The sequence below is a fragment of the Mus caroli genome, chromosome 12 (assembly GCF_900094665.2).
Source record: "Mus caroli chromosome 12, CAROLI_EIJ_v1.1, whole genome shotgun sequence".
In the NCBI taxonomy this organism is placed as follows: Eukaryota; Metazoa; Chordata; class Mammalia; order Rodentia; family Muridae; genus Mus; species Mus caroli.
In genome coordinates, this window is record NC_034581.1 from 66,587,260 (window position 1) to 66,598,806 (window position 11,547).

Below are 11,547 nucleotides of genomic sequence, written 5' to 3' on the forward strand. Positions count from 1 at the left end.
AGGATCAGGACAGGTATCCTTATCTCCACGGTGACTGTAGTTTGAAAAGGATCAGGACAGGTATCCTTATCTCCACGGTGACTGTAGTTTGAAAAAGGATCAGGACAGGTATCCTTAGCTCCACGGTGACTGTAGTTTTGGGCGGGTTGGGCAACAACAGCAAGACTCTTACGATAGAAAGCACACACTCAACCTATGTCCCAAACAAGCTGTAAGGCTCAGTGAACGCATAGAGGGTTCCAAGGCAGTAGACGGGTAAAGATCCTTTCCTACTTAAACTAGCCACTCTGCCATGCGGCTACATCTCCTGCGTGAACCAGTAAGCAGTGAGAGAAAACTAGTCTGGGGAAGCTCCTGCTCAAACAGCATTGTCTCTCATTTTCTATCCTCGAAATGAAATAATGAAATGAAATATATGAAAATACCTGACCTAGGAAGGAACCGTGTATTTCTCTTTGTATATTAATGCATTTAACTCTTCACTCGCCTGTATGGTTTCTAAGCTTGTCAAAACACTATTTTTGCAGCATGCCCAGAACTCCTCTGACGTGCAGTGAGGTGTCAGGGGTTGAGTTCTCTCCTCTCACCCACAGTTTGTGGGTGTTGGGTCTGAGGAGGCCACTGAGCCTGCTTTGCTCATCTCTAACTTTCCTTGACAAAACTAATGATAAAACATGGCAGCTTGTCCCCATGTCAGCAGAACATTACAGAACCGGGAAAGAATGTCGAAGCCGTTTCAAAATCCTATTTTTAGTTTCCTGTGTTGTCAGGAAATAAGCTTTTGCCGAGATTTTGAGAAAAACCATACTTGAAAATCAGCAGCTGGTGTAGTGGAGTGAGTCATCTTGTATTAAATTGTAATAATCATGACAGTGTTATTAACAAAATAAAATATGCCTTCTCCAGGTTGAAATTATCCAATGATGAAATCAAGCGGGCAATTCTAACAATGGATGAACAGGAGGATCTGCCCAAGGACATGTTAGAACAGGTGAGCCGCCAGACAGCTGTCAGAGCCCAAGTAGTAGCAGATTATCGGCAGCCAAAAAGGATTCTGGGAAACCCTCCTGTTGCTAGTAGATAATTTTCTCATCTCTGAATTGCACTGCTTTAAAGGACTCTTATTCTCTCATTGTCCCTCAGAAAGATAGTTGAGAAGGAATGTCACAGGCTGTCAAATGTGGAGCAATAGCTCAAGGGTTAAGAGCACTGGATGCTCTTCTAGAGGACCCAAGTTCATTTCCAGTACCCATGTAGAGTGACCAAGTGCCTCACAATACCTGCAACTCCAGCTCAAGGAGCTCCAACACCCTTATCTGGTGTGTAAAGGCATCCACGTCACATGCCAACCATGTGCTCTCTCTCCCTCCCCCACTCTGTCTCTCTTTCATAAATAAAAGTCAAATGAAATCCTAAAGCAAAGTCCACCAAGGGCCTGGGGTCCGCCAGCTCAGACTCTGTCCCTCGGCTTCAGGTCACTGCTTGTCTTAACAGCTCATAAAACTCTGCTGGAGCCTGGTGGGAAGAAGCATTTCTCGCGAGTGTTGGAAATCTCACAAGCACTCTGAGATCAAAAATCACTCTGCAAACTATTAATTACTAACTTTGCATCTTGGCTCATCATGTCCACAAGCACAAAAGCCACCGTTAATTCCAGCACAGCCACCTGTTCTAAGCTGTCATACCCGCCCTATGGCAAGCGAGTTATTTTGGAGCTAAGTCATGCCTCTCTATTCATATGCGGCATCTCGTGTCTTAAGTGGCAGTAAGTCACAACTTAGGGGCAGCCACATCAGTGTCCCTGAGTAGAAAACGTATTAGCTTTGTCCAAGCAGCCAGGCTACAGCGTGACTTGTTCTGGAGCCACTCTGACTGCATCCTGTGTGTCTAAGCAGTGCATGTTCCAAAGCTGGTTATCTGTCTCTCGCCCTGACCCCTTAAAGCTCGAAGGTTTCTGAGCGTTGTGGTGGCCATCTCAAAGTGCTTTAAGGCTGGCTATTCTTCCTTCCCCTCCCTTGCACTTGGGACAGTCTAAGTTTAGGTCATCAGGTTTAAGGCCTGTGCTTACCAGAGCCAGGTCCCCAGAAGATCAGTCGTGGGTAGCAGCAACCATGACTAAAGGCTGAACACGGCCACTGTGTGCTAGGTCAGCTCTGAAAGTATGGAAAGGGTGATCTCGTGTCCTGAGTGGCAAGGCCACCTTCTCATAGATTGCCCCTCTGTCTTTGTTTGATGGTGGCAACAGACCCAGAGCAAGATAGACCTGCAGCTGGACTTGTCCTGGGTGAAAACCTCACAATTCCAGTAGAGAAACTTATCAAGCTGCCATTTAAACATTCGATTTAATTTTCAAAATGTTAATGATGTTTTTCTTCGTGTTTGCCATGGCTCTCGGTGGATGCACAGTTTAAAGTGTTCTCCCATGCAGGGCTGTGTCCAGATCTCTGTTCTTCTTTCCCTCATGGTACAGCTTGCTGCCCCAGCTTCCAGGTGGCCCCACCTTCCAGTCACTACCAGAAGTGACGAACTGTGTGCAAAGCTGCCTCTGTCTACAAGGTCATATGCTTAAAATTGTACAGGGTCTGTTTACTGTGAAACTGCATCCAGCAAAATTCCTCCTTGAGGGGAAGGATCGCAAAGCCCTTGCCAAAAGGGCTTGCAGTGCAAATAAGACACACTCCAAATAAACAAGGAAGAAAATCTGTCCACTGCTGCAGCATCTGGCCAAGGACATTTTTGACCTGGTCTCTCCTGATAATTCTGTGAGCTTCTTGCTCTCTGCTCAGCTCCCACGCTCTCTTTCCCCTTTCCTTCCTCACTGGCATGTCCCTCTGCCTGGTGTTCGTCCACATACCTCTTTTCAGGACACGTATCTGTCCCAGCATCCCATGACCCCTGTGTGGAGCCCGCATGAGGGCCATGTGCAGTCCATGCTGTCTGTTGCTGGTGACGGCAGGGCTAAGGGTGTGGCTGAAGTCAGTGAGCCGCTCTTCCCCGGAGCCTACCTTTTCTGTTCCCAGGCGCTTTCCTAGCTACATCCCTCTGGAAAGCCATCCAAATGCAGCAGGGTGCAGCAGGTTCCTTGCCTCTGCTTTCAGGGGGTGGGGTGGTGGTGCGGCTCACATGCCTCTTCCTATGCTCTTGGAAGTCACAAAAGACACACGGTGGTATTTTTCCTGATCACAGACCAGCTATAGTCCTGGCAAACCGAGGAAAGATGTCTGATATTAGAAGGGGGTTTCCTGCCTTAGAAGATAAAACTTCAAACTAAAGTGGAGAGGAACACCCTTCATCTTGCTCTCTTCTCCTTGCCTTACAACACTCCCTATGTAAGAAGCATGAAACTACATGTCCGGTTCAGTGTCACCATTTGGACCTGGGAACAGAAGTGTCTAGCAGTCAGCACTCCCGGCCAGCAGGCCATGCACCACTCCTTGGCACTTGCTCTCATTGCGCCTCCTTTCCACCCCCTGGGGCAAGGGAGCTGGCTTTGCTAATGCCCTGGCGCGGCCATTCCTTTTGTCGGGAGCCCATCTGGGCTGGCTGCTCCGCCCCTCAGCCTCAGTCTGGCCCTCTCAGCTCTCAGAGGACTCTTGGTGGGTCTTCTCTTTTTTGGTGTCTTGTTGATGTCTGACATCAGTGACCACTTACTCCATAGTGGAGAATTCTCACCTTGGCCCTGTGATGCTACACAGGCTTCTCCAACTTAACCTCTAGTGCCACCTTTATGGGCTCCTCCTCCTCCCGTCCCCGTCCCCATCCCCATCCCCATCCCCATCCCCATCCCCATCCCCATCCCCATCCCCATCCCCATCCCCATCCCCATCCCCATCCCTGAGTGCTGGTTTTCTCCAGTCTTGAACATATTCTCACTGAACACCACCTCCTAGTGATGCCTTCTCTGTAGTTCCAGTTCTCTCTCTCTCTCTCTCTCTCTCTCTCTCTCTCTCTCTCTCTCGGCTCCCAACCAGCTGCCTTTTAAGAGTTCCAACAAACATCTGAAAATCTATCAGAGGAGGAACTCAAGTTATGGGGAAGGTCTCATTTCAATTTGGGGGAGGGAAAAAGACATGGGATCTAGAAAATAGCAGGCATACCCAGCCCTCTACAAACACAAATGCACACAAGTGTGTGCACTTAGGATGGCAGCCAGACACATAGGAAGTAGCTTTGTCAACTTTCAGTATCATTTCTCATTCTCACCCTCTAAAATAACATATGCAGAAAAGGTAAACTATTCCCAGTGTTTCTCTCACTGAACTCTACATGGAGCGATAAGGAAGATGGGATTAGAGAAGCAGAAGAGGTAAGCAAGGTGAATGAAAAGCACAAGTGTAATTATCCATTCCACCGTGATGCAATACAAAAATGGGTAGAAGTCTGGGATCCAGAGAGACCAAGGTTCTGTTCCTAACAGTTAGGCACTCACTCGGCAATGCAGGCTGAGGTACTGAGTGTCTCTGGAAGGAACTCAGTTTTATGCCCTTCTAATGACAGGGTTTACTTTCTATGGTCCTGCTAAGGCATTACGCAAAGTAGATCCTGGTGGAAATTGGTAACATTTCTTACTTGAAAGGCGCTGGAGAATAGAAAAAGATTCTCAGCCAATTTAAAACTGCTATCAAGTCAACATATAAATAGCTGTTCCTTATGCCTTGCTTGCCAGTTAGCAGAGCTTGTAACTTAAGAAAAAATTAAAATTTCATGTTAGCTGAAAGGATTAAAACCTACTACAGCAATTTTTAACCCCCTGCTTTATTCACACATGCACTTCCAGCTTTTGAAATTCGTTCCTGAGAAAAGTGACATCGACCTACTAGAGGAACATAAGCATGAGCTGGACCGGATGGCCAAGGCTGACCGCTTCCTGTTTGAGATGAGCAGGTGAGCTGGAAGACACGGGAGTGAAGCTCCCCTTTGCCTTAGTAAGGGCATCGCTAAACCTCACTCAAGATAAACAGCTTGGGCCAGTCCCCTGTCTGGCAGCATGTTTTAGTGGTAAAATCTTCCCAGATATGAGCTGTGTAGAATGTGTTCACTTGTGGGGTAGTTCTTGTCCCAGTGAGCCATTGTCCAAGCATCCTCATGGCTGTCCTTGTGGGCCTCTGGGCCCCTGAGCTCTGGCCTTATTGTGCTAAAATGTTCCAATCATAGTCACTCTCACCAACACTTTGATGTCTTGGGATAGTATCTCAGCATCTAATACCTTGACATCTCAGGTGTGTTATAAATTAGAGGGAGATGACATGTTTGTTAAAAACTCGGAGGGAGTGAATAAGACATAGGCAGACATCACTAATCAGTCATGACAGTCTTCCCATGGAGCCTCAGCAAGCTTTCTGAACCCTTTCCCAGAACCCCCCTGGGCCAGCCACTGCTCTGTAATTGGGTTTGGCATGTGAGCTTAGTCTCTTTGCCATCCCAGGTCGAGTGAACTGATTCCATACTAGAAAAGAACCAGTAGCCCCTGGGACAGAGCCCTCTCTCTCAGTGCCACGAGCCTGCAGATACTGCCAAGGGGAGTCTGTCCCTCATTCTCCATTCCTGCTGTGGCCAGATGTAGTTATGTGCCATTCCCTAACAACTAGCCATTTTGGAGACTACTGCTGAACAAAGGAAAACTTTGGGACTTGAAGCTACGCCCTGCAGCCCTCAGTGTAGACAAGCTAGTAACCCCCAGAAGTAGCTGTTGCTTCCCAAGCATGTCCAGATCTTTACAAGTGCTTTCTCATGGAACCCTTATAGCAGCCCTGCCTGTAGGGACTTCCAGAAGAGAAGTATGGTTTTCATCTACCCACAAGGGAAAGGAATCCCAGAGGAATCTCACTCAAGGTCACCTAATTAGAGGCATAGCTGGGCTGCAAGCCTAGGACTGTTTGGGGTTACAGGATGGTATTAGAAAGGAGGCTGATCCCGGGACCTTCTGTGATGAGCAGGTTAAACGTGAGTTCCAGAAGCTTCATGAGAAGGCACAGTGCAGCAACTCCCACCCCAACGAGCAGCAAGAACCTTGTAGCTTCGCTGCAGAGCCGAGGCCAGCAGTTCCCTGGCTCCTCTAGGAGCTCTCTGGAAGGCTAAGTTCGCTTGCCTTCAGGAGCCTAGCTGAGTGAGCTGCTTGCAAAGCAAAAAGGGTTGGGAATGAGTATGAGGGCTGTGTGACAGAGACAAGTCTTTGTAGCCTTGCCAAAGGCCAGACTGAGAAGTGAAGAGACTTGAGAGCAGTGGGGAAAGTGGAGAGTCTATCTACATTTTGATTCCTTTCATCTCTTCTGTTTTCACAAGAGCTGTTGGTACGTGAGAGGAGTTTGAAATGAAGGGCCCCAGGCAATCACCCAAATACCCCATGCTGATTTGAGAGAAATGAGCTCTCATACTGAGTGCTGATCAACCCACCTTGCTCTTACAGAATTAATCATTACCAGCAAAGACTGCAATCACTGTACTTCAAAAAGAAGTTTGCAGAGCGTGTGGCAGAAGTGAAGCCCAAAGTAGAAGGTAAGGTCAAACCACTTAGCAGGAGATATTGGCTGTCTCAAGTGCTCAAAGTAAACAACTGCTTCTTTTGAAATTCCAATGGATGGTCATATAAGGTCTGTGTCTTACATGGCCTGGCCTGGCCTGGGCTCTGGAGCTCCTGCAAATGGCCTGAGCTTCTCCCAGGGACTGGGGTTTTGACCACATGAACATGGCTAAGGAATGAATTTGCCACTCCTAGCATTGAACCTATAAATAGCATTCTCATTGCCGTGCCTTCCTAGGATTTCCTCAGGGCGGAGTTTAGGTTTCCTAAGTGTGCTGTGTTTATGTCTGGGATGTGGATGGTACTCAAGATCAGTTACAGAGTGTACAGTGGAGTCAGATCGGAGTTCCAGTCCCTGATAGAATACCTGCAAGCCATCCATGACAAACGGCCAGTTCACTGCCAGCAGGACTCATTCACTGACCTGAGCCACGAGAGGCAATGGAAATAGACTTGCTCTGCTGTCTGTTCTGTTCCTAAGTGCTTCAGGTTGGCGAGTCAGTCCTGATAAGGGCTGAGAAAGGAGAGGAACTTTTCCATTCTCTGTGGAACCTCCTTCCATGGTAGCTGTTAACTGTGCTTCTAATTTGCATGTCTTGAAAGTGCTTGGTCACAGTCTAGTGACCCACTCTTACACCCCGCATGTCTGTTAAGATGTGTTGCTCTAGGACAGGGTAACTGAAAGCCTTGGCCATAACTGATGTGTTTTGGGCATCTTGCTTTGAAGCGATTCGCTCTGGCTCTGAGGAGGTGTTCAGGAGCAGTGCCCTCAAGCAGCTCCTGGAGGTGGTCTTGGCTTTTGGAAATTATATGAATAAAGGACAAAGAGGCAATGCATATGGATTCAAGATCTCCAGCCTCAACAAGATAGCGGATACCAAATCCAGTATTGACAAGTAAGTGTGTGCCCCTCCAGCATTTGGAGCACCTAGGTGCTTTGATAGACCGTGAACTGCCCACCTAGACACTGCAGCCTCGGGCTTCCTGACCATGCTCCTGCTCCTCCCTTCCTTCCCATTCTCTCACAAACAGACGCAACCCTCCAGCTCCCTGGGACCCTTCATCTACTTTCTCTGCATAGGGACACTGTCTATTCCAGTGGTTCTCCGCCTTCCTAATGCTGCAACCCCTTCATATGGTTCCTCCTGTTATGGTGGCCCCCAGTCATAAAATTATTTTGTTGCTACTTCATAACTGTAATTTTCTAGTTATGAATTGTAATATAAATATCTGATATCTGACGTGGCGGGGTGGGGGGAGGTCAGGAACCACAGATAAGAACCACCGATCTATTCCAAGGTAAATAACTCGCTCACTCGTGGGGCTGGTGTGGTACCTCAATGGGTAAAGTTGATTTCCCCAAGACTGAGGGCCTGACTCACACAAGTTGTCCTCTGACCCAAACATACATGCACGCACATACACACAAAATGTAAGTAAATAAATAAATGTAAAAATTTTTAAACTTTATAGTGTAACATGCTAAAAAGCCATTCACTGATGGACCTCTATACACCCAAAACCAAGTCATAGCCCTCCCAGCTCTGAGTGTCTCATGACCTCTCTAGTCTCTGCCCCTCCACAGAGAACTGTGTTTCAGAAAAAGGAGAAACTAGGCATCCTGGGAATGTCTCAGTCCCAGGCTGGTCTACCAGTCTTAAGAATGCAGTTGCCTTCAGCTGCACACCCCAAGGCTCATTAAGATGTGTCCTAGGATGCGCACAGCCTCACAGTTGAGGTAAACAGTCTGGTTAGAAGCGCTAAGATGCCAGCCCCTGTGTCCTGAGCAGGTAGGGTCATCACGCACATTAACAGGTGTTTGTCCAAGAGCTTTGTTTCTCTGAGGCGTTCACTGGCTTCAAAGGACCTCGAACAATCCTTCCTGAGGTAAAGCTTCTCAGAGCCAAATCCCTTTAGCATGACGGACTGTCCGCCCCAATTACTCCTCACTAATGAGACTTCTTACCCTATGTTCCCTATAGGGTTACTGAAGCATAGTGCATAGCAGCCATAATGTGTAGCAGCTCTCGGTCTGTGATAAAAGAAGTAAGCCATGTGTTAAGCTGTTATTTTCGCCTCACAGAGACAGAGTGCTGTTGTGTTGTCCTTTCCTTAGCGGGAGCCCCAGTGCTTTTTGGAGCACTTTCACATTTGATTGTCACAATAGCTTGTCAGTGGCCAGGCCAAGTTCCTTACCACATGTTGTCAGATAAGAAAGCCAAGGCAATGCCAAGTGGCGGTTTTGCTGCTCCACCCCCAAGCCTGGGGGAGGATTTAACCCCTGATCTGCAGGTCAGTCCACAGTGCTGCTCTTTGCCCACAGGTGGGTCTCGTTTGCAGGCTGTTAGAGGGACCTGCAGCCTCTTATTTGCATATAAAGAACAGCTGTCTTTGAAAGGACACCATCTCTTGCAACTTCTCCCCATGCAAAGTCAGTATCCACCCATCCCCCACTTTCTGATAATTTGGCTCTTACATGGTGTCTGCTTAGTAAAGTTACTACAGAATTTATATGAACAAGTTTTCTCAAAAGAATAAAAATTATTATCAGCCAGGCAGTGGTGGCGCACACCTTTAATCCCAGCACTTGGGAGGCAGAGGCAGGCGGATTTCTGAGTTCGAGGCCAGCCTGGTCTACAAAGTGAGTTCCAGGACAACCAGGGCTACACAGAGAAACCCTGTCTTGAAAAACAAAACAAAACAAAACAAAAAAATTATTTGCAATCTTTTTTCTCTTCTGTCTGCTTCTGTGTGGAGGTATTTCCCAGCTGTAGCATCAGTAGGTATACTGACTGCCCCAGTACCTAGTGGAGTGCCTGACCAGTGAGCAGCCATGCATTCACTTGAGTTAACTGTACACGTGACCAATCGTGCAGTCAGCACAAGGGGGCTGATTCAGTAGCCACCAGGACTAGCCAGATGTGTGGCTCTTCAGTTGTTCATTCTAAAAGATGTTTTGGGCAAATGAGATGTTATTTGGCCAACAAAGAAATATGGAAGCCTGGCCTGGGTTTAATTTTTAAAAACATATATAGTCCAATTAAGTAAGTGGGAATTTCTCTAGATTAAAAAAGCATCTCTTAAAATAATGAAGAAAATAGCATTATTGTGATAATTACTAGTGATTTGTTTCCACCTTCGGCCTTTAGAGGAGAGGCTCAGGGCAGAGAGATATGTTCTATAAGCAGTGGTAATACTTCAATAATAAGATGTAGCAAGCTCACAGAAGCCTGAGAGGCCAGAAATATTGGCCACTGTTTTGTTTTAGTGGAAGTTGTTTCCTAATTACTGATAGGAACAAAAATAAAGAAAAACCTATTTGAACCCTTGACATGGGAACAGGAGTGTTGTCTGGGTAAAGCCACAGAACACTGCAAATGCTTTACATTGTATGGGAAAAAATTGTTAGGCAACTCTGATTCACTTTGGTATAGGTGGGCTGGGGAATAGTGGCTTAGCCTTGTAAATTAGCAAACTGCCTAACTTATGGAAATGTTGCTACAGATGTATTTGTATACTTCTAACTCTGACCACTTTGATAGATGAGCAGTTCTTTGTCTAAGCTAGACTAACCAGAGAATTTTAACAAATAGCCATGCCTGGCCCCACCTCATCCCAATTACATGGATCTCTGGTATTGGCCCAGGCATCTGGAGACCAGGTGACTATGATGTGCAGTAGAATTGGTGACAACGGGACCAGACTAACACAGCTTTGCCTGATAGCGTTATCAGACACCCCCTTCCCAATCCAGGTCAGTCAAGGTTCAATCCTGTCATCACCAGACAGGAAAATGGCACCAACAGCTGTTATAACTACTAAGGGTCATGCAGTTAAGAGCTGAAGAACTGCTAAAATTAGAAGTGATTTCACAGCTGCAGGGACATTGGGTATGTAATGGCACAGTCATGGTACACTCCCAGCATCCGCTCTGAAATGGGGGCTTTTCATCCCACCACCCTTTGCAGGAAACCTTAAGTGGGCATCACCAATAACCACAACATCGAGTTGTTCTAGACTTGCAAAATACTTCTTAACAGCTGCTCTCCTTGATGGGTGCAACAACTGTTCTCATGACACGCTCCCAGTTCTTGGTGTATGTTGGGTCTTGCCCCGTGAATCGATAAACCGTATTAGTCACTTTTCGCGTCCTCCTTTTCTCTAATCGCAGGAACATTACGCTTTTGCACTACCTGATAACTATTGTGGAGAATAAGTACCCCAAGGTCCTCGGTCTGAGCGAAGAGTTGCGGGATATTCCTCAAGCAGCGAAAGTAAAGTAAGTACAGCCAGCCCTGCTCTGCCAGCTACACTGCAGAGCGGCAGGCACTGCGCTGGCTCTGCACTGAAGTGCAAATTCGCGAAGTGGTTGGAATCGCAGCCAGACGCGTCAGAGAATGTATATTTGTTCTAGGTCCTTTGGAATACTCTCTGCCCCAGTGTGTAAAATCTGATTTGTTTTTAAGAGTATAAGCATCAGCTAGGCCTTTTGGCTTCTCAGAAAACAAAGGCAGGACTGCAAGTTCAATTCCTGCTTGGGCTACAAAGCGAGGTCAAGGCTGGCCTGGACAACCTAGTGAGACTGTCTCAAACAAAAAGTAAACTTGAAGGCCAGGGGTGCTGCCTGGAGGCAGAGCACCTGGCCGCATGTGAGGCCATAGAGTTAGCCTCACCAGAGCTTCTGAAGAGCAGCTCTTCTCTACATAGGTAGTTCTGAGTCAAAGGGACACGCAAGGTAGAGCAAACGGAAGGCTTCCGTGTGAGGGAGCCACATTGCCACAGATACGCACACTCCTTGGAACCAAGCAGCCCTTTAATGGGAAGCAGTCGTTATGCAAATCAAGAACCTAAAAATAAAATGGGAAGTTGCCAAACTTTCCCCACAAATCTCGTTCTGTTTCAGAGATGGAAACAGGCAGCTTTCCACGCTCCCCGCCCTCCACCCCTCCTGACAGACAGATAGTTAAGCTGCGCCTTTTGCTGTGAATTTACAACCTAGACTAAGTGGCTTGTCTCTCCCTCTCCCT

The 11,547-nt window shown here is 47.2% G+C and overlaps 1 protein-coding gene across 4 annotated transcripts in view; it reads left to right on the forward strand.

Annotated features, from left to right (window-relative positions):
• The window catches only part of Daam1 (dishevelled associated activator of morphogenesis 1), a 158,230-nt gene that overhangs the window by 134,870 nt on the left and 11,813 nt on the right, over positions 1-11,547 (forward strand). For all 4 annotated transcript variants that reach the window (XM_029484529.1, XM_029484530.1, XM_021179729.2 and 1 more), the window contains 5 exons: positions 907-991; positions 4,778-4,884; positions 6,407-6,495; positions 7,248-7,416; positions 10,692-10,799. In XM_029484529.1, coding sequence (XP_029340389.1) covers positions 907-991; positions 4,778-4,884; positions 6,407-6,495; positions 7,248-7,416; positions 10,692-10,799 — 558 coding nt within the window. The remainder of the gene's footprint in view (positions 1-906; positions 992-4,777; positions 4,885-6,406; positions 6,496-7,247; positions 7,417-10,691; positions 10,800-11,547) is intronic.